General features: G+C 43.5%; 1 protein-coding gene across 1 annotated transcript in view; it reads right to left on the bottom strand.

Annotated features, from left to right (window-relative positions):
* Window positions 1–3,153: 3,153 nt before the first annotated feature.
* Dhtkd1 (dehydrogenase E1 and transketolase domain containing 1) overlaps window positions 3,154–23,129 on the bottom strand; it is a gene marked incomplete at its 5' end in the record, with an annotated part of 41,316 nt that continues 21,340 nt past the window's right edge. Inside the window, 10 exons of the mRNA XM_010621355.2 lie at window positions 3,154–4,240; window positions 5,534–5,619; window positions 7,092–7,261; window positions 7,597–7,679; window positions 10,228–10,392; window positions 13,609–13,715; window positions 14,655–14,805; window positions 20,622–20,761; window positions 21,281–21,365; window positions 22,247–22,559. Coding sequence (XP_010619657.1) covers window positions 4,136–4,240; window positions 5,534–5,619; window positions 7,092–7,261; window positions 7,597–7,679; window positions 10,228–10,392; window positions 13,609–13,715; window positions 14,655–14,805; window positions 20,622–20,761; window positions 21,281–21,365; window positions 22,247–22,559 — 1,405 coding nt within the window. The remainder of the gene's footprint in view (window positions 4,241–5,533; window positions 5,620–7,091; window positions 7,262–7,596; window positions 7,680–10,227; window positions 10,393–13,608; window positions 13,716–14,654; window positions 14,806–20,621; window positions 20,762–21,280; window positions 21,366–22,246; window positions 22,560–23,129) is intronic.

Raw genomic sequence — 23,129 nt, 5'->3', positions numbered from 1 at the left:
TAGCTTTGGGATTTCGCTGCCTGGGTGCCGCCGCGTTACCATGGCCACCGCCGCGGTGCGGAGGGCGTCCAGGGGCGGGGCTGACCGATCTGCTGAAAGGCCGAGTCTGCAGCAAGGCGCCCCAGCCCTCTGCGGGGAAGGACTCGGGAGGGTCGCGAGTTCAATCCCCGCCTGGGCAAACTGGCAGTTTAGCGAGAATTTGCTTCAAATTTTTAAAACGGGGCGCAGTAGGGGTGGGGCTGAGGATGTAGAACAAGGCAAAGGCCCTGGATTCAATTTGAGTCCCCAGTACTAGAAAAAAAACCCAGGTACCAAAAGCCTGGGTTGAGCCACGGAGATCCGATGAGACCGACAGACCAATCTGTATTTTTCCTGAAATTTTATAAAAATGTGATATATTATATGTAGTTAACAGCTATGAAACTCCTCCCCTACTGTAACTAAACATACTGTAACTAATAACAGTCACAGCCAGATCCAATGATGTGTTCTAATGTTTAGATCTACACCAAATAAGAAAATTATATATTTTCTGGCTCCGAGCTCTACTACCTTCACATGGCTCCTCCGTTAGGCCTGGGCTTCCTCTAGACGGGGTTGCTGGGTGCCAAGGTATGTCCTAGAAGTGACTCAGCATCTCATGTACTGCACTGTTTGTAGATAGCCAGGAAGATCTGCTCAGCTTCAAGGAGAACAAAAGACATCGCCTCGAGAAGGAAGTTTCTGGAAGAAGCAATAGACATTTTGGGAAAACAATTTACTACAGTTGCAATCTCCCACTCTTCTAACTCATCTTTACCTCACTGTACTCTGTGTTAGTCATTTTCATACTTGTCCAATCTCCCCTACTACATGGTAAACTTGAGGGGTCTTAATTTTTGTCATCAGGATCCCACATTAGATTGACACAAAATTGTCAGTGAACTGCATGAATACAGTATCCTTTCAATAAGGATGAACTACATTGACACTCCAACAGATGGAAGAAGAGTATCCTATCCCTCTCTTTACTGTGTATTTCTGGGATAGTTCCATGTTTCAAGAAAGAGCCTGGGAGTACACTTTGATACTATGGATAACTTTGGCAAATTTCTACTATTCTTCAGTCTTTCTAGATAGACTATACACTACTCAGGACTTTTCCCTGTCCAATCACTATAGATGCGACTGCTGTTGGTCAGCTTTCCATCATTACACAAATACCCAAGGTAACCTAACCAGAGATCAGGTTTGAGTCAGACTGTGGCTGCAGAGGGTCCAGTCCATGATGGTTTGGTCCTGGCCCTTTAGCCTATGGCACATCTGAGTGGGGAGGGCATGGTGGAACAAAACTGCTCACCAAATGGACAGAAACCAGCAGACAGAAGATGAAGGCACTGGGGTGGAATGATCCCTTCAAGGACACACCCTCTGGGACCTGAACACTTCCACTAGGACCCACCTCCTCCCAGCAGCTCCTAGAGAGGCACCTTTGAACCTCTGGGGGCCACTGCAGACCCACACCGCATCATTACCTAGTCTACATCTGTCAGGAGGATCCTCTACCTTGATGTCTCTCATTGGCTTAACAAATTCAACCAGAAAATTTGCCTCTCTCAGGGTAAGATGCTTTGTCTTTTCACACTGTTAGTTCATTGAAGACCAAGGTAAACCCATTTTATCTTTTACTTCTATGTATTTCTAAGATCCAAAACAATGCCATTCTGGCATAGCTGTTCAATAACATATCTGTTAATGAAATTCCATTTTACACTTAAAAGGCCATTTCTTGTTTTTGTTCAATTATAGCTGGTTCATCATGTGTCAGAGGAGACATGGAACAATATAGCAGCAATACTAAAGTAACACAAGTTGAATACATTTTTCCTAAAATTAACTAATTTTGTAATTCGCAGTGGGAAAATGAGTCTGCTTTAGACTTTTTATCAGATTTAAATGAAAACATGACATCAAATAATCATTTCCATAAAGTAACTTGGGAGGTTTTTGTTAATAGTTATATATTAAGGATTTAAAAACTTTGTCTGAATTTCCCCACAAAAATTGTTTCTGGGCTGTGGTTGAAAACCAAATGTCCAAGTACACTCAATAAAAATGTAAGTGAAGCTTTGGAAACTTGACATGCAAAAGACTTGATTCATAATCTGTGACTTCCTTTCTTTGTAACCCTTTATTTCTTCAATTTTGGGAATAATGTTGGTTGTCAGTCCAGTAAACTTTTTTTTTTCCTTTTTGCCTGTTCTGGGAAATGAACCAGGACCTCATCCATGCTAAGCAAAATAGCTACCACTGAGCTACATCCAAATTCACAAAGGCAATGCAAAAAAATCAAAGAAGTCTATGTTTCACAGTATTTTCCCAAATACTATTCATATGGAAGACAAAAAACTGAGCAAAATGGTTCTTATAAGAATAAAATTTTATTTTACTACGAGTAATGTGTCGTTTAAGCAAAATTAACATTCTCCCATGGTTAATATTTTGACTTAATGATTATCAAATTTAAGTTCTATTTTTCATTGAATATGAAACTGTTACAGACACAGGTAATAGATACAAACAGAATACAAATATCACATTAGTTAATTTTTAAGAAAATAAAATAAGGCAATGCATTTGTTTCATAGTGCTGGCAACGGAAAGCTAATACATACTGGACTGGAATTCTTCAAATGGCTCCTTTCTGCAAGGGCAATGATGTGACTGAGAGGAAGAAGGTCAAAATCACAGAGATCTACCTCTCAGCTCAGGCTGCAAAGGGTGTAACAGGAAGTCATAAACTTGGGAGTAAGCATAAAGTTAGGGAAAAATTGAGAGGTAGCTAAAACAAGTTTTAAAAATACCTATTTTCTAGTAAGACATTTAAAATCTTTTAATTCAAGAAACCAAGACTTCTGAGAAAAAATGGCATTATGCTTTTATTTTTCTCATTAAACAGACCTTTGTGGTCTTACCAGCTTACATGAGTGATGCTAAATTATATGATTTTTAAGGGTTGAGACAAGAAGGAAGCACTGAGGTAGACAGAGAAGAATGATCTAAAAATGTTAAATCATTATACTGACCCACACCCTGGAGATACAAGCCATGAATCTACTGCTGCGGCCAGAACAGCCTACACACTGATTCTGAAGGCCATGGCCAGTTAACTGCTGGTAAAAGCAGAGAGGGAGTGGGTACATTCTGGCCCCAGTATTTCCCCTCACTTCTCAGAAAAACAGTATCATCCCACAAAAATGGTAGCTGGTGGAGGCTCCACAGCATCAAGTCCAGTGAAGCCACAGTTTGTGGTTCAGTTAGGCATCAGTCCTAGGTTTAACTTCAGAGTGAGTCAGCTGGGGACCTCGAAGAAATCCTCCAACACCCAGCATTGGGAAAGTCTCTCTGTCAAAGTTACAGTGTTGTTTAAATACCACAAATAAACATACTGCAGCTGGAACTTTTAGAGGCAAAACTGATTAACCAGGTGCTGGAATTCCCATACCAGACACCAAAGTCAGTTAAAAATCAGAAGGGTGGATAGCACGAACAACTTGGAAAAAAAAGATTATGGCCAAACAGATGATAAATCAATTTTCTTATAGTTCAACCTCCTTAATTTAAAAAAACAGGGCTAGAAGATCATACATCCCAAGATTGTATTTTTATAGGACCTAAGCTTAAGGACAATGGATAAATCCTCAGAGATAATCTTGTTTTGCTGGTATCAGGTAGAACATTTAGTACAGTAGCTGGAAAATGGCGCCAGAGAAGACATAAAATGAAAATACTGATAGCCATAAGACCTTGAAAAAGAAAGGGAAAAATTAACAAAAGTGACATACATCAAACAAGCAGAGCAGCAGTGTTGAGGTCATCCATACATGACTCTAAATTCTGGCTAAAGAACTTTTCCCGGTCATATGTGATTAAATCCAGTGGGCCCTGCAATCACCTAGCTAACGACCTGGTTCTCCAGCTCACTCAGATCTAAACAAAACATAATGCTGTTCTTCTCAGGATAAAACTTAGTAGTCTGATCCATGTTTCATAACCTACTAGAAAAAGCCGGACTTTTCATGTCACCCGAGGGGAAGGGGCAGAGCTGGGGAAGCAGGCAGTTTGCTCATAGGAAGTAGTCTTTCTTCAAAGGACATCAGCAAGTGAAGGTCTTGGTGAGGATATCTTTGTGCTGCTGCTGGTGCACTGTGCCAATTCCTACCGCGGGCACTGCCAAGGGCGGGCGGCTCACGAGGTGGAGCTGTCGTTGGGGCAGAGAAGAAATTAAATAACACCTTGATCGGATCAGAGCTCTGCTAGTTCCACCACAAAGGTGCATACACTCCTTTTAGCTTAACCATAAATCACTCTCTGGAGAAATAAGGAGCTACAGAGAATAGATTAGAGAGAAACACAGTACTGCCACCAATTACTAAACTCCAGGGTGGCTAAAGTGAACCAAGGTTTTGCATCAGTCCTATCTTTAAGTAACTGTCATTTTGTTTTTGCTTTAGAGTTCTCTTAGTTACATGTGGAAATGATCTGAGTTTCTCCAGCTAGTATCAAATGAGTGAACTGACTCGGGAGGCTGAGGCAAGAGGATCTCAAGTTTTAGCAACACACCAGAAAGCTATTGTGTAAAAGAGAAAATTGGGAACCAAGTTTTAATCAAAGCAGCCCAAAGATAAAGTCTACCAAACTTTGATGTATGGCACCTTGTAAACGAGCCTCCTCTCCTCACCCTGCTTCTCCTAGGCCTGCATGAGGCACCCTGGGAGGTCATGGGCAGGGGCCAACAGGCAAGGTGGTTACTTTTTCTGAGTATAACTACTTAGAATACTATAGGTCGAACATTCTTAGTCCAAATTCTGAAATGCTCCATATGCAAAATTTTTACAGCATCAAAATGACACTCTGCAAGTTTCAGTTTTTGGAGCATTTTAGAGTTCAGACTTCAGAGATACTCAGTCAATAAAATCCACGCAAACAGTTCCAGGTCCAAAGAGCTCAAAAGTCTGAAATCCTTCTGGTATTTGGGTAAAGGATACTCAGCCGAAGTATGTACACACAGCCCCATAAACACTCAGGTTTCCTTCCAAAGGAATACATGGTGCCTCAGTTTACAAACTTATGTTCTACATTTGTGTTTGTATGTGGAAAGGTGGCCATGGCCACATGTGTTATCTGAAGCACAGTTTGCAAAATTTTGAAGCAAATTTTTCCAAATGCTTTTGTTTCTGAACTAAATTGTTTGCAAACAGAAGCATTTGTGAACTGAGGTACTGCTGTAGTTTAAATGTAGATTTTCTTTTCCTTCTTGTCCTGGAGCCAGAGTCTTGCTATATTGTTCAGACTAGTCTTGAACTCATGGGCTCAAGTGAGCTTCCTGCTCCAGCCTCCTGAGTAGCTGGTACAACAGGAGTGCACCACTATGCCTGACTTAACAGCTAGATTGTGTATTTTTTATCTTTAGAGAACTGAACTGATAATAGAAACTCATCTTTTGGCACTCCAGGACAAATACACACACATACCCCACTAAAAGAGCCATTACCTTGCAGGCCAGCTGCTTCTCAAATCTTGGAGAAACAAAAAACCATGGACCCATGTTCTGGGGCTCCTCCTGGCTCCAGATAAAATCTATAAAAAAGTAAATATGTATACCAAAAAGGATGAATGGATGGATAAATATGTGGACAGATACAAAGTTATCCAACCTCCATTAAACACATACTTTCCAAATATGGCACAGGGTTGCTTATCTTTTTTTCTAACAAATGCACAGTCAGGTACCAACCACCCCAGTCATGACACAAAGAGTTGTATCGACGCCCTACATTTTCTCATCCTGTCCCTTTGTAGTCAGTTCCCCCTCCCATGCCCAAGCACAGGCAATCACAGATCTCCAAAGCGTCACAAATGGAATCATACAGCACAGAGCATTTGGGGCCTCGCATCTTTCAATTAACAAAAACACATTTATGACCTATCCATATTGCGCTCCTTTTTAGTGTGGAGCATGATTCAGTACAGATGTTTATTGCTTCAGGGAACTGTGCTTATTCACTCACCAGTTGAAAGACATTTCGATTGTTTTCACTTTGGCGCAGTTCTGAATAAAGCTGCTAAAATATATGAATACAGATTGTGAATGTGTTTTCACTTCTCTTTGGTGAATACGAAGAAGTGGGACTGCTAAATTACAGGGTAACTTTAAGTTTACACTGACAGGAAATTGACTTTTCCCAAGTGGCTACAGCATGCATCCTTCCAGCAGTGAGTGAGGTTCATTACTTTCAGGCCGTCCAGGGTTGGGATCATCAGTCTACTGTTTTAACTTCGGCCGTTCTCACAGCTGAGTAGCCACATCTCATATTGGCTTAATTTTTTTTAACCACTAATGAAAATGAGCATCTTTTTGCATGTTTATCTGCCATCCAGTTCTTTGGAAAAGTGCCTTTTCAAAGATTTTGAACATTTTGAAAAATGAATTATTTGGTTCTTACTTTCAAATTTTAAGAAATGCTAGATAATTCTTTGTCAATAAGTATTTGCAAATATTTTCCCCCAGTTTGTGGTATGTCTTATTTTCTTCATAGCATTTTTCACAATCCAAAAGTTTTCCTTTTGGTAAAGTCCAAATTTTCTTTCACAGCATGCATTTTTCAAATCATAACTAAGAACTTTTTGCTAAAACCAAATCATAAAGATTTTCAGCTATTATTTTCTAATAGATTTATAGTTTATGTTTTACATTTAAGCTCATGGTAAACTTTGAGTTAATTTCTGTAGAAAGTGCATATAGACATCCAATATTCCAGCTCTAATTACTGAAAAACACTTATCTTTTATAATTATTCCGTATTCCTCACAAATGATAGTACAGCGTAACTAACCTCAAAATGCTCATTACATTAGTCATTTTAGAGAAAAAAAAAAGAGGACAGAGAGACACAGAGACTCTGGCTCTGCTCATCTTTTTCTCATATCCTTGGACTCCGTGACGTTTGACTTTCTAATAACTCTCCCTGCCCCACCACCTCTTTTCACCCGAAAGAATGGGTGCCGATATCTGAATAGGCTCCAGATATCTTAAGAGCAGAGAGCCTTACCTCTGGCGTGCTTGTATTTGCTCATCTCTTGTTGTAATGAATCCAACGGGAAAGGGCAGAGTTCTTCTACGCGGATGATGGCGAAGTCACGCTTCTCAGGCCCCAAAGATTCTCTCTGCTTCAGCAGGGCATAGAAATGCTTGCCACAGCAGAACACAAGGGTCTTGACCCTGTTGGGGAGGGAAGGGACAATGGGATGAGGGCGAGATAGCCTTAAGAATGATTTCAGAGACAAGGGTACACCAGATGTCAACGGCTTGCTCATGCAGCTGTGGGGAGCTTTGCAGCTGGGCTCATCCTCCCCTGTGTCCCGGCAAATCCCCCTTCAGCAACATACCCCTCTGAAGTGCACTCCTGCACGCATTCTAATTCCCATTCCACTGACTTAAAGAACTGTTATCAGAACAGAAAAGATTTTCATCACTTTGGAGTCTTTAACAGTGTGAACTAATTTTCCCTGCAATTAAACTTCTATCCGAGAGTACAGAGAAACACATCAAATTACTTTTTCGGATCCACAGATGAATCACCAATGACCGGTCTGAATGCTGTTCCTGGTGCCATTTCCTGAAGAGTTGACACGGCTGCCTGAGGGAGAGGAAAAGGCCATGCATGTATCAACTAGTGGGAAGGAGGGACCTTTACCAAAACATACCATCAGAATTCTAGCCTAGCACTGCAAGTACGCACAGGTATTGCTCTGTGTAATTCACATTAAAGTTGTATGAGACACCCATTTGCTTATGCCACAATATTTTATGAATTATAATTTCAGGCTAATCACACAATTCTATTAACAATAAGAACATGCTCTAATTTTTTGGAGCTGAAAATATTTTGAAAAATTCATATTGCAAACTAAAACAGCTGGGTGATGATCATTATTTCTGTTTAGGTTTTTTGACTAAAATGTATAAGGAAAACCTATCTGGTCAGTACAACTAGGAACAGTATATGTCTGATTCTGTGATGAAAATAAACTATACACTGGTGCAATGACGGGTGGAGAACCAACAAAGCCAAGCTCAGGAATTTCATGCTTTTCGCTTTCATCTAATTAATGTCTCTACACTTTCACCTCAAGTGGAAAAATGATGTTTTTGAATAGGCCAGGTGGAGCAGCCACACTGCCAGTGGGACACTGCAGTATAACCTAAAGAGTGAAATTAAATATTCAGCGGTTTTATTTCTAGGTAAGGTGTGAGGGAGCAGCTCTTTCTCCACTCTAAATGGTAGCCCTTTGTCAGCCTCTCTTGCTGGGAGTTGAGGTTCAGAAGCTGGTGGCGATCAGCATGGGATTTGGGTACCATGTGACAAGCCTAAGTTTCATGTGTTTGTGTCAAATTATCTGCAAACAGCCACTGAAGGAAAGGGTTGGCTTGTATTCCGACAGGTCACTTGTATGAGCAGAAGCCATCCTCATTGTCAATTAGTGAAAGGATTGACACATTCAATGCAGATACCTCAAAGCCTCTCTTGTGTAAGTTACATATAAGAGGGGTGGAACAGTAAGGTCAGAAAATGATCTCTTTTTCTATTTCAAGCTGAAAAAGAAATTCTCAATAGCATTTCTAACGGTGCGCTCAATAGTTACACATACATATTCAACATAATCACACCCTTTTATAGTTATGATTTGAGGAACAGGTGACAGCCTCGGAGACACAATAGAAGACAGGGTCAAGAATCCCAGTTAGCTGGGTATGGTGCACACACCTGTCATCCTAGCACTGGGGAAGCTGAGGCAGGAGGATTACCTTCAGTTCAAGGTCACCCCTTTAAGGCCGAGACCTTCTCTCAAAAAAAAAAAAAAAATCCCAGCTGTAGCTCAGTGGTACAGAGCTTGCCTAGTAAGGTCGTGAGTTCTATCCTAGCACTGAAAAAACAAAACAAACAAACAAAAAAATACAAAGGAAAAAATGGGCATTTCTTAGAAATGATTTATAGTGATTTTACATTTGTACTAGGCCTCTGTAACACTGTTACAAAATACCTGTGTTAGCCAGGCAGGGGGTTACACTAACTTTTCCTGAATGTTCTGATGCTCTGAGGCTGCTGGGAACAGAATAAGCAAACCACTAACTGCTGCCACTGCTGGAAACTACCAGAAAGTATCTCGACCCTGACTCCCAGGGCTGGGGCTGGGACGGAATAAAGGAGGTACTTGGACTAGAAAATTTTGGGAGGTGCTGACTCTCATGCCGTGTACGTGCCACCCCTGAGGAAGAGGACCTCTTTGCTCCCCTGGCACCACCAGGAGCTGCTTAAAACAAGCAGAAGCAAATCCTATGCAGTTTTCCTCTCTGCCCCCCGAGTCCGGTACATCTCTGTCACCTGTGGGAAGAGCACAAATGTATCTACGTATATTTCAACCAGATTTCAAATTTCACCTCGGCAGCTGCAACCAAATAAATTCTCATAGGAAACTGAAAATAATTATAGTAGATGGGATAAATATATCCTTTGTAGTATTTATTATCTTGAATGCAACCATTTGAAAACTAGTATATTTTTGTGATTTGAAAAATATATTATGCACTTTTAAAGAACTATAACAATATACTGCTACTTTATTTATGCTTATTAAACAGGACTTACCTTGATAAATCATTAAGGAGGAAAAAACCAGGGGTGGGTAGAGACTGTACCTAAGCAATAAAGCGCTTGCCTAGCTAGCATGGGTAAGGCTCTAGCTCTGATCCCTAACACTTCTGTCAGAAGTGCTTAGGCTTTTGAGTTTCAAACATTTTCTTTTGTTCTGATTAGGAGGCCAGTGTGGTAATACTACTGCTATCTGTGCCCTTCATTAGAACGGAAATAAAGACTGTCTCCAATTATTTGTAGATAGTTAAAAAAATGAAAACAGCAAAGCCAATTTAAGATAAAGTCTCTCTATAATTTAGAAAATAGAAGTCAAATGCAAAAAATTAGGGCCTGGGATTTCGTACAGTGGTTCCGCCACCTGCCTGGCAAGTGCAAGGGCCCAAGTTCAATCCCCGGTACCAAAAAAAAAAAAAAAAAAAAAGACAAAAGGGGCTAGGGATGTAGCTCAGTGGTAGAACACTTGCGCAGCAGATGTAAGGCCCTGGATTCCATCTAAAAGAGAAAGTCATAGTTACCAGCCTTTGCTACTTACAGGGAACCTGAGTAATATCTTGGGAGAAGCAACGATGAGGGGTTTTCTGAAGTCCCGCACCATCTGTCTTCTAAGCAAGTGGAAATACTGTGCCGGAGTGGTCGGGTGCACCACAAACATGTTCACAGTGTCCCCATCCACCCCCTCTTCCACGCTGTCACACATCTGGGGAGAGAGGAGTATTCAGATCATTTACTGCAATCGTAAAGACCACACACTGGCGGGGCAAATGCACGTGCTCTCCCTGAGTGAGATACTACTCTCCCTTGGAAATCCCAGGGATAAATTCATGACCGTGAAGTGTTAACCAAAGGAGTGCTCCAGTGGCTCTGTCCATTGATCCAGGTCTGTGCTGTCCAACACAGCTGTGCCCAGACAGAACTGACAGCACAAATCCTCCGGGAGCACATTAAAAAACACAGATTCTGGTTTCTGCAGGGCTAAGATAGTAGAAGCAGCACTAACAGAATCTCACTCTCCTTTGTGAAATAAGCAAAATGAGTGTGTGCGTGCATGCGTGCGTGCATGTGTGTGTGTGTGCAGACAAAATCCAAATCAAAAGCAGCTAGCAAACAAGGCTGAAAAGTTGGGATGACGAAAACTAAATCTCAGGAGGGAAGGAAGGCGAAGAGGAAGAAAAAAGGATTAAGATATGTTATGTGCACAAACCAACACCCCACAGTGAATATAATCATTAATTACTGCAAACTTGTACAAATACAATTTTTAAATTAATTCTCAGAGGATCTTGGTGTGATAGAAAACTGAAAATATGGCTCCTAGCCCTCCTCAAAAAGCCATGGAGAGAAGGAAACTGACTTAAAGAAAGTCATAAACATTCTAACTCCTCCACTCCAATTTGAACAGAGGGGATGAGAAGGCAACCTGGTAAGATAAAGGCAAATCTCCTGGAGAAGAAGCCACTCCAGCTCATGTGACAGAAGCCATGGGGAGCAGCCCTGCGGGGAGGGGGCTCCTAGTGTTAGGGGTGGGAAGAATCTGTCCAGGAGGCCCCAGTGTGCAGAGCTCGCCCCTCCCACTGCAGCCCGACTCACTGCTGTTCCAACAGTGAAGTTGGTACCTACGGAGCACAACATCTCAGGGACTCACACACACACCCTACCTGAGTGGCTGGGAGCCTCTGCAGATAAGAGGAACAAAGTGGCAGGGCAACAATGGAAACATCACACAGCCCGATAACTAGATAGGAGGAGGGACAAGGAAAGGAGTGAGGCATGCAAGACAGTTTGAAAGGATGAGACAAGGAAGGCACAATGCTAAGAAAATAAAGCGAGAGCCCAAGTGTACCATTACAGATCTGATAAATAAGAAATACCAGAACTGACAGGACTGCAAATACTGCAAACAGCATGAAGAAAAAGCTGGATACAATCACAGTGAAAGCAGAAGAAATAAGCAAGCACCTAAATAAATAGCAAAGACTCTTGTAAACATTTGTAATCCTTTTGCAGGGATAAAAATAAAATTAGCAGTGTAAACAAAGGGCTTGAGATAATCACAGTGAAAGCAGATGAAATGGTACTTAAAATACACAGCAATTACGTAAACGTATGCTGTTGTTCTAAGCAGTTTAAACACAGACTGCGCCTCGCAGCAACCCTCACTCACATGGTCCTGCTCATTTTCATATATACAGAGTCTGCCAAAAAAGAATGCACGCACACTGCAGGAGAAGGAAAATAATACGACGTGGTGCTTTGTTTTGTTTCTGGTCCAGGGATCGAACTCAGGACCTTGCGCTTGCGAGAGCTAAATCCCCAGCCCCATGATGTGTTTTAAACAGATGGTGTCACCTTCGTAAGGGGGACCCAAGAGGATTTCGTATATCTCAGAGAGCCACCTACACTGCTGGTCCTGTTCTCCTTTTATATCCTTCTAACATCAGTCCTCCTTAAGTGGGTCTTCCACATCCAGAACTAACTCAATTCCCACTCAAGGTGAGCATTAATTAATTAACCACAATGACCAAGGTCACCCAAGCAGCAGTTCCCACACTCATAAATGTCTGGAAGCTCATGGGCACCACTTTGAGCACCTCTTGAAACTGCAGAGGCCAGAGGTAACTTGTATTAATCTCTTGATGTCTCAATAAATTTAGTATTAAAATATTTATACAAGCTTTTCTTTTTCTGAAGTGTATATGCATTTTGGGGTCAGACTCTGTGCGTAGATGATCCTTTTAACAATGTGGCTTCTCTGGTTCCTTTAACTCATGTCCTCCAACAACTTTATTGGCCATTCTACCTCAACAACCCTTCCCCATAATATCTTAAACCTGTCCATGCTGCTGTAAGAAAATACCATGAACTAGGTAACTAATAAACAACAGAAACGTATTTCTTAAAGTTTTGGAGGCTGGAAAGTCCCAGGTCAAGGCACCAGTAGGTTTGGCATCTGGTGAGGGCCCATTCTGGGATTTGTGCATGATGTTACTTCTCACTGTGCCCTCCTGTGGTGAAAGAGGAGAGCAAACACTATGGGCAGTAATGCCACACATGAGGGCTACCCTCGCCACGCCCTATCTTGTAACACCGTCCCCTCAGGAGTTAGGATTTCAGCACACAAATACTGGGGGGAAACGAACATTCAAACGATCAACAGCACAAGCTCACATCTGTCACAGTCAGTACAGGACCCCTCCATAGAGTCCATTCTGTGCACACCCCTCCCTGACTACCACTTCCTGTCTTTCTAGTTCACTTCCTTTAATGCATGTCCTCCAGCAGCCCTGCAACCTCATGCAGACCTCCAACCCACCGGTCCTACCACCTTCTCACTGTCCAGCATCACTCTTCCCTTGTCTCTTTTCTCACCTTTACCTGGCTTCGATTCCAGTCAGGTATCTGTATTCGTTTTTACTGAATTAGAGCAATAGTGATTCCTGAGAGAGTATTTCAAATGTTTTAATGATCATGGACCATTTTATAAAAACACTATCACTACTTTAAATACAGATTCCTATGTCATGCTCCTAAAAGTCTGATATGGGATTGACTCTGTATCTGCATGTCTGTTTATGTAGAAAGCTCCCGAGAGGGTTTTCTAAGGATCAGCCTGCAGGACCACTGCTCTGGGCCACATGGGAACCATTACTCAGTTTTTAATTTTTGTGGTGCTGGGGATTGAACCCAGAGATTCAAGCATGCTAGGGAGGAGCTCCAAAAAATATTGTAATTGTCAGAAATCGTGATACCATCATATCTGAACCAAACAGCATTACATTAAATCTATTTCATTCAAACACTATTAATTTCTTACAGTTTAAGGTGCACATAAACCAATCCACACTGGCTGTAATTCCATTTTAAAGCACCTGGGAAGTAGGAAGACATTTCTGGGAACCAGAGGCTTCCAACACACCTGCAAGAACCGCTCTATTCGACAGGATGAGTGGTCCGGGCCAGCCCCGTCGTAGCCATGGGGAAGGAGGACCACGATGCCACTCTGCAGGAGCCACTTGGCTTCTCCTAGAAAGCACAGGGAGAAGGTAAGAACTCTGCAGAGCAGGGAACAAGCAGTCTGCTGGGAGTTGCAAAGTGCAAAGCATTATTTTGCTGCCTGAGCCTCCGTAACTTTTTCATTCTGTGCATTTGTCACAGCACATGCTGGGGGAACATATCCACTTTGGTGGGTGCAAACCTGGGATGACACTCCCCTGGGCTTCAGTGCGTAGAAGACAAGATGAACACCTCACAGATGAACGTCTTGGCTCCCCACTGAGTTCCCCACAGCCACAACTCATAGCAAGAATGGGCTCCCTTCCTCACCACACAAGACACACAGGTCGCTGTCCTTCAACAGAGGGCGAGGGACACTTCCAAATCACCCTGGAAATGCCAAACGTTCAGGTGCCTCGGGTACTTTTTCTTCCTCACAATGACAAAGTTACAGAGAAACCCAACTATGGGAAAGACATAAATTCAAAACCTAGTAGTGGGGACCCCCAGAAAATAGGATTGAGGGTCTGAGGAATGACTTACATCTTTCCTTCATGTCCACTGAATTCTTACAGGAAGCAGGTATTAATTTTGAAACTTTCAGATACTCGAGGGACCTGGACTGGGGAGATTTCCAAGAGCACCATGACACTTTGCCATCGTGGCCACTGGTGACTCGTCATCCCAGGAGTGGAACCAAGTCAAAGAGCCCGGGAGCTGGCAGGCACAGCCAGGACCATTCCCCAGGAGACCTGTGCCCCTGCACAGGTGGGACAGGCACCCAGCCTCGCCCTGACACAGCCAGGTGCTCCTCCTGACGGCTCACTGCGTCATCTGGGGGCAGAGGATGTCACCCAGCTCTCCAGATGCTGTGGTACAAGGGGCTCTCAGAACAGCCACAGCTCTTTTCATTCCTGTGGCCCCTGAGGCTGGAGCGGCGCATCCACCCGCCAGCTACATGACACCGACCTCCAGAGATGAATGTGTCAAAGATGACCTGAGCTCCATTGAAGAAATCGCCAAACTGGGCCTCCCAGATGGGCAGCAACGTGGGGCTCTCGATGCTCATCCCATATTCGAATCCCAGGACAGCCTCTTCTGACAGCGGGCTGTTACTGACCTAGTTCCAAGGGCAAGAACCAAAACTAGAGGCCAGCGAACCACGACAGGAGCCATGGTGGGAAAGATTCAGGGTGCTAGGCTGGAAGCCAGGAGGGCAGGAGGCGAATGTGCTTCCTTCATCTCAACGTTCCCTGGAGAAGGACGGACTTACTGCCCAGTATCAGGGGCGCATTTGGGAAAGGTTGGAACAGGGAGAGGCAAAAAAAAAGGTTAGCATATGGTAGTAAAGATTTTCTTCAAGGTTAGGCAATGTACTCAGGTGACCTACCTCTGGGGCTGAGAGTAAGTCTACGTTACACAGGCTTTTAAAAACAAAGACGGAAAAGTTATAAAATGAACGCCTGCCTTTGGTCAGGATGTCTTATTCTAACATATCTGCATGATAAATCAAAAGAACCATCATGTTATTTTAAGATAAAAAAGGCAGAATACAAATGTAATCTCTGAGGATGTTAAAGGAACAAGACAGCTAAATGCAATGTGACACTGCACTGGTAACGTGTGGCTTTTAACACCTGATCTGAATGTCTGTTGGGTGACAGAGGAGAATGTCTGTTATTTATTTATATAAGAAATACATATGATAGGGTATCAGGCTAGCAAGTTGCTTTCAAATGGTTTAAGTTGAGAGAGACTTCCTTCGTAGTGTATACCAAGTATTTAAAAATAATTTTGCATTTGTTTCAATTTTATAAAAAATATTTTTTTCCTTTGGTACCAGACATTGAACTTGGGTCCTTGCATTTGTGAGGCAGGCGGCAGCACCACTGAGCTAAATCCCCAGCCCTATAAAAAATATTTTTTTAAAAGTTGCATATTTATAGAACATCTTGGCAATAAAAAGGAAATAAAGTACTGGTATCTGCTGCAATATGGATGTACTTGAAAACGTTATGCCAAGTGGAAAAAGCAAGCCACAAAAGACTCATCTCATCCCACTCTATTTACCTGGGATGTCCAGAACAGACACATTAATAGAAAAAAAAGAAGATGGCTCAGGGGCCACCAGGCACTGGGGGAGCGTGGACCAGTGAGCGGCTGCTCCTGGGTCTGGAGTCGCTTGCTGGGGTGACAGAAACATTCTGAAGTTAGAGAGTGGTGATGCTTATGCACCTCTGGGAATCTACTAAAAACTGCTTCATTGTATACATTGAAAGGTTGAATTTTAAGGGTTATAACTCATAAAGCCTTTATTTCCAAAAACTTGGAAAAAATTCTAGCTCTAATCACAACTATAAAATGTGTAGCTGGGCATACTGGCACATGCTTGTAATCCCAGCACTCAGGAGGCTGAGGCAGGAGGATTGCTACAAGTTTGGAGCCCAGCGTGGGCCACATAGCGAGTTTCAAGGACAGCCTGTTACATACACACACCAACACACACAAATTATGACACACAGATAAGAACAATGACATAAAAAAATGGATTATTTACGAGCATGATTGGATTAGGCACAATTGATCTTTTCGGATTTCCACTCTCATCCCCGTTATAATCTTACACTCATTTTTGAGAAGACCACCACATTTCTCGGATTGCTGTGTGTTGTCACGAGGCCTGCAGCAGCCACACAACTCCCATCTCTGCCGCCCCTCACCCTGGCCTCTTCTCTCCCTGCCACGCCTAACGTGCACACTCTGGACCCACCCTGCGCTCCAGCTTCTGGGCCCGGCGCCACCACCTCAGTGCTCCTTTCCGAGCTTCTCCCCTTCGGTTCTCCCTCCTCAATCCAAAGCTTCAAAATGAAACAAGAAATACACATCCCCCAATCTGGCCTCCCCCGGGCCATTGCTCTCTTCTCAGTTGAGCCTTTAGACTAATCTTCCTGTCCCCCTGTCTTCACCTCTTGGCTCCTTAAGGGCAGAAGCTGCTTGACCTGTGCCGGACTGAGGCCCAGGGACCCGTGGGGAGCCGAAAATACAGTCAGTTAGCACACATGTATTACGCCTCCCCGCCACCGTCCCAGCTGAGCAGCGTACTGCACTGCTCACCAAGAGGACTGTGCCTCTGACTAGAGCCCATTACCCCAACACCTGCGAACATGTGCTAGCCAAGGAAAAGAGCAAAAGCCAACCTCTACAGCACACATGTATTACGCCTCCCCGCCACCGTCCCAGCTGAGCAGCGCACCGCACTGCTCACCAAGAGGACTGAGCCCATTACCCCAACACCTGCGAACATGTGCTAGCCAAGGAAAAGAGCAAAAGCCAACCTCTACAGGGCGGTTTACTGAATGCGTATCGCTTCTATACCACCATAAAACAGGACAGTTCGAAGTCCAGCCAGCCTAAGCCAGGCGCTTCTGCACAATTCAGATTCTACTCTTACGCTCTCCACGGGAACAGCTCACCATGAGGTCCACCGTCCACTGCCTAAGTGCTGTTCTTCTCCCCTTGGGTGCAAGGACCCAGAGACTTCCATTTCTCCTCTTCCCTTTGTTTGTTTTTTGGATTTTTGAGACAGGGTCTCACTATGTAGTTGAGACTGATCTGGAACTCACTATGTAGCCCCAGGGTGGTCTTGAACTCACAGCGATCCTCCTGCCTCAGCCTCCCAAGTGCGGGGATACAGGCGTGCACCACCACGCCCGGCTCTCCTCTTCCTGTTTGACACTCTTGTGGAATATTTTCCTTCTGCCTGCCCTTTCAAATGCTGTTTCTGCCAGGACCCTACCTTTAGTCTTCTTCTCATTCTGCTCTCAGAGAGATTCTCCCACCCCCGCGGTTTCAGATACGTCTACACCCTGATTACTTACATCTCAGGACCAGAATCCAACATGCTGCCAACAACAGATCTCATTGGCCAACAAACGTCCATGGCACTCGACCCCCCCCAAAGTCCAACGTCCAAAACAGACCCATCATCCTCCCTTCCTGAAAGCTGCTCTTTGTCCTCCATGATCTATCTGAGCAGTTATCACGATCAGGAAGCCAGGACGTAACTGACAGCAGTCTCTGCACTCCCCTACAAAGTCCTGTCATCAAACCTGGCTCCTCTGGACTCAGCACCTGACTGCGGCCCCATGATTTCTTCAAAGAACACTGAGGAGTGTCCCTATCTGGCGTCCTACTTTCTCCTCCTCCACGGGCTTCCAGAGTATTGCCAGCAGCGCTCCTTATGACACGAAAATCTGGTCTGTGGCCAACCTCCCTGAATGTGCCTGGTCTTGTCTCAGGCAAATCTGTCCTCCTGTTCACGGTTCCTGCACCGGCCCTCTCAACGTGACCTTGAGCCTTTCACAACGTGGCGGTCCTACGGGACCACCACCTTCTTACTCACACGGCTACTGTCCATCTGAAGCCATTCGTAGTTTAAGCATGTCACATTCTCTGACCCCACAGAATGTATATGTGTTTTATGTCCAACTAGGGTATTTCCCTGTATTTCTTAGACTACACAACTACTAGTGAACTTTAATTCCCTGCTCAAATGTGGCATCTTCTCACAAGCACTTCCTGCATTCCCTAAGTGGGTGCAGCTGCTCCTTTCCCTGGGAATCTATTGTACTTTGTACATTTGTATAAATGTAGATACCTTATTTTCTTCATTTATTAATGCATTTATTTATTTCTTAAAAAGTACTGAAAGTGGTTTATAAATATATATAATACACAAGATGACGGTACAGATTTTAAGTGGAATGAAACAAGGCAGACAAAGATGAAGACACAGGGCCAGGGATTTAGCTCAGTGACACCGCACCTGCCTTGCAAGCACAAAGTCCTGACTTTGATCCCTAGTACCAAAAAACAAAAAAAGATTGAGGCACAGGAGAAGAGCTGGGGAAAGGCAGACCCCCTGACCTACTCACTTATCACTAGTCTGCCTGGCCTCCAGCCTTTCCTCGAAGCCACCATTAGTAAGAGAGTGCTGGTCACCTACAGAATTCAGTGCAGCCAATGAAACCAAACCATTGCTCGGAAAAGAGTAACGCTTGCAATGCCAGATCAAATGGGTTTCTCCCAGGGTCTTCATATAAACCCCATGGTATCAGATAATAAATAAAAATTCTTTGCTGTATTTGTTTGTTTGTTTTGGCAGTGCTGGGCATTCGACTGATGGCCTCATGTGCACTGAGCTACACTCCCAGCCCAGAAATCGTGGACATTTATTTTCCTACACATAACTCAAATTTATGGTAGAGTAGTGCTCCACTGTGTAGAAACGGTAGGGAAACGGACACACTTTGAGACTGTAATGTTAAGTGAAATAAATCAGGCACACAGCCTAAATATCTCACGGCTTCTTTTATATGAAAAACCCAAAATATAAATAAAGTGCAAAATAAAAGATAAATAATAGGAAGCAGGGAGACAGATCTTTCTCAAATGGGAAGGGGATCAAAAGATGGAGGAAGAAAGGAGGGAGGAGAATACAGAGGATGCGAAAAGAATTGAAATGTCTGAGGCACACAAACCAACTCCGCACGAGGAATGAAATTATGTAACAAACACAGGATATTGAAAAAAACCCAAAAAAATTAACTACCTAACACAATGCTAAAAAAGAAATAGTGGACAGGGATTTAGCTCAGTGGTTCTGCTGCCTGCCACCAAGCATAAGGTCCCAAGTTTGATCCCTGGTACCAAAAAAAAAAAAAGAAAGAAAGAAAAAAGCAGGGAGACAGATCTTTCTCAAATGGGAAGGGGATCAAAAGATGGAGGAAGAAAGGAGGGAGGAGAATACAGAGGATGCGAAAAGAATTGAAATGTCTGAGGCACACAAACCAACTCCGCACGAGGAATGAAATTATGTAACAAACACAGGATATTGAAAAAAACCCGAAAAAATTAACTACCTAACACAATGCTAAAAAAGAAATAGTGGACAGGGATTTAGCTCAGTGGTTCTGCTGCCTGCCACCAAGCATAAGGTCCCAAGTTTGATCCCTGGTACCAAAAAAAAAAAAAGAAAGAAAGAAAGAAATAGTGAACATCATCTCATATTGATATAAGACACTTAATCAGAGCTTTTAAAATGACATGCTAATGTTCGAAAGAGCTTCTAAATATCCAATCACAATGCAATGCCAGCCTCATGGAAAGTCAGGAGGGCACTGAATGCTTTGCTTTCTCTCTAGCAGATCAATCTGGGTGGACTTTGGACTCACTTATAGAAAAGGTAAGCTACAGTCTTTCAAATAATCTTTCCAGAATACTGCTTTTGCCAGGCAGACTTTTTTAGAGAACACCAGTAAACTCAAGATTATATTATGAAATGGCTATAATAGAAAAGAAGGTGCCATGCCATTATATTTACTTAAAATAGTAACTTATCATTGTAAAGATCATGTGCTGAGCTCTACCTAATTGCTGAATTAAAAAATAAATAAATAAAAAGGTTCAGCCACTGCCCCTAAGATACTGAATAGAACAGCAGAGAGGGCAGACAGAAATGCCCACGAAACCTCAGGGAAACGGGTTACCTGCGGGAAGTGGAGGTGTTTGTTTGTTTGTTTGAAGTAGGCAAGCAATGCTAGCTTACTATTCACATCCTTGACTAACTTACAATACACGGATAATAACGTCAATTTTCAGCTGACAAAACACACATCCATTTGACTTTTATATGAATGCAGATTAGTGGTCTAATTAAAACAGCTCCAGTCCACTCTCCAGTCTATTATTTCTATTCCAGATTTATGGATCAACATCATCCACACACTTGGAACCCCCCTATTTCAAAAAATACTGAACTAAAAAAGCAAAAACTGAACTCAAAAGTTTCTGACATCCGTTTTTTGGTCTCTTTAAGCAGCCTGCAAGTGTAACAAGTGGCGCCTGGATTTGCCGCTCGATTTGGGAACAGCCTACCTCCAGAAACCCCTTTTGGTTAGGGTCCATGTGGTTCAGGGGGATGTAGGTGTCACCGGTCTCCTGGCAAACCACCATTGCGTGCCTCTGGCTGAAAGTTCCACGGCCAACATCCTGGCCACTCAGACGGACATTAAAACCTTAAGCAGCAAAAAAAAAAACAAAAAACAAAAACAAAAAAAACCCTTAAGGAGCAATCAAAAAAAAACAATCCAGATGCCTGTGAATAATCCAACTAATAATAAGCCATGGTTACCCTGAATTTATTTTTTTCAGACAAGATTTCACTCATCTTTGGAATTTCCTTACCATAACAGATTCTCCTTATTAAAACAATCCTCTCTTATGCCCAAAACTCTACAATCAAGGCAAAATTATACAGGAATGGAGAGTCATTACTCGCCCTATAATTTTTGGAGAAAATATCTAACCATCTGGTGTGTCCCAGGCAAAACTGCTCTGCTGTCCACACTGATGAACGCCTGATGTGATTCACACTGTGATTAAGAAATGCTATGGGGTAACCTATTTTTAGAGCTTCTCCAGCCAATGGAAACAACGGGAAGGAAGTAGCTGTGGTGCAGAAAATCACAGAAGTCACACGTGACCAGCGCCCTAAGCACATTCTCTCAGCTGTAAGGCCAAAGAGGGGCCCTTACCTTGAGCGAGTAAAGAGCCCAAGGCCAGGGCTTCTGCCGTGGCCCAGTCCAAGTGCGTCCCACGCTTCACTTTCTCCATCCTGGACTATAAAGTGCAAGGGAGGAGAAAAGAAACTTTCAAGTGTCCACATCCTTTTGCACACTGAGTTCAAAACCTCGCACGTAACTGTGGTGGGAATCAATAACACAAGTGTGAACCAACAGAGGATGGGCGGACCCACAAGAGCACGGCGGCAACTACACACAGTCTGAAACAGGCAGAGCCAGCGCACTGCTTAACAAATCAGGGCACCTGGCTTAGCAGGCACCTTCACAGACCTAAGAGGAGACAGGATCCGGAGGGAACTGACATCTTTGCCTGGGATGTCTAATTTCTTAAGCTAGATGGTGAACGTACAGTTTGTTACAAGATTTCTAAGCCGCTAATAAAAACGTCAAGTGTTTTAAAGTAATTCAGAGGATGGAGTGCCTTAACTCTACGCTCTTCTGGTTTGAGCACTGAAAGCGCCCTGTTCCAGAAAACCTGGGAAGTCCCAGGCCAACCGGGACAGTTTGTCACCCCACAGATAGCAAAAGATGATACGCAAAACTGGAGCATGTCTGAGGGTCTACCCAGCCACCCCTGGGGTACATGTGTGCTGTGTATGTCCTTTATTTAAGCTACCTGAAAAATTAAAGTGTGCCCTGTTTACAAGTTGGAAAATTGAAGTAGATTTTTCTGTATTTCTTTTTTATAGTAGGCATGTGTTTCATGTACATATAATATGTCAAACATAAAACAAAGGCCTCTATGGAAAAAAGACAACATCTGAGGCAAGTGACTGAGTGCTCAGAGCAGTTCCCAGAACCTACTAATAAACTCTACATCTCTGTCAAGTGCATGAACAACCACAAAGACCAGACCAGCCACAATCCTGTGGCTGAGTGAAAATGAAAGGCAGCAGCGGGCGGTGCCAAACCCCTCACCTGAACATACACCTTGAGGAGGTTGCCATGCACCTGCAGCTCCCTGGGCACCTGCACAGACCTGGCCCCGACGAAGCGCAGGAGGTCGAGGGTCACGCCCGTGCTCCAGGTGGAGATGCGAGCGGCCGGCTGGGCCAGGCCCTGCCAGTGGGCCTGCAGGCTGCTGTCGGGGGGGCTGTAGTGGGCTGAGCTGGCCAAGTGGTCGCTTAACTTGGTGTAGTAGGAGGCTTTTATCTGAGACACCTCCTCTGGGGTTGTCAGTCCGCTGGCAATGAGGTGCTCGGCGTATGTGTCTGGGATGCTCTTTCGTGCTCTGCTCAAGAGAAGGGGGAAGATCAACCTGTGCGATCTAAGGAGATAGAGGCGACCACAGTCACAGGCGCTGTAGGATGTTATCAACTGCAGGGCACCTAGAATGCTCTCCAGCGGTGGTGGCTGCACAGTACCAGGCCTGAACCAAACGCCTCTGAAGTGTTTACTTTAAACTAATGTGGCAGAATTTACATTATGTGACTTTCACCTCAATAAATTAACAAAACAGGTAGGTAGATAATTAAAGTACTCATCAACTTCTTCCAGGCAAAACAACAGAAAATAAATTTACCATTGTAAAGCTTTTGCCTATATTCAGGTAAAAGAGTGGAGTTTTTCTATGAACTGGTAAATTGCCAAGAGCTGTTGGTAAGACTGACCCCTTACCCGTCCACTGAGCGCTCCCTTTATTTAAAGAAAATACGAGCCCTAAGTTGCCACCTTCCGATTCAGGATGCTTTAGTCTTTTCACTGATAATCAGCATGTGGTTGAAAATATTACAACAACAATTATGCCCTTTTACATAAAACCTGTGAACTCATGATCGTATTGAATCCAGATAAAAGTGAG

Source organism: Fukomys damarensis, unplaced genomic scaffold, assembly GCF_012274545.1.
Source record: "Fukomys damarensis isolate Sample0158 unplaced genomic scaffold, DMR_v1.0_HiC HiC_scaffold_19, whole genome shotgun sequence".
In the NCBI taxonomy this organism is placed as follows: domain Eukaryota; kingdom Metazoa; phylum Chordata; class Mammalia; order Rodentia; family Bathyergidae; genus Fukomys; species Fukomys damarensis.
The sequence above is the reverse complement of the archived record's forward strand: the minus strand, read 5'-3'. Positions and strand labels throughout refer to the sequence as shown.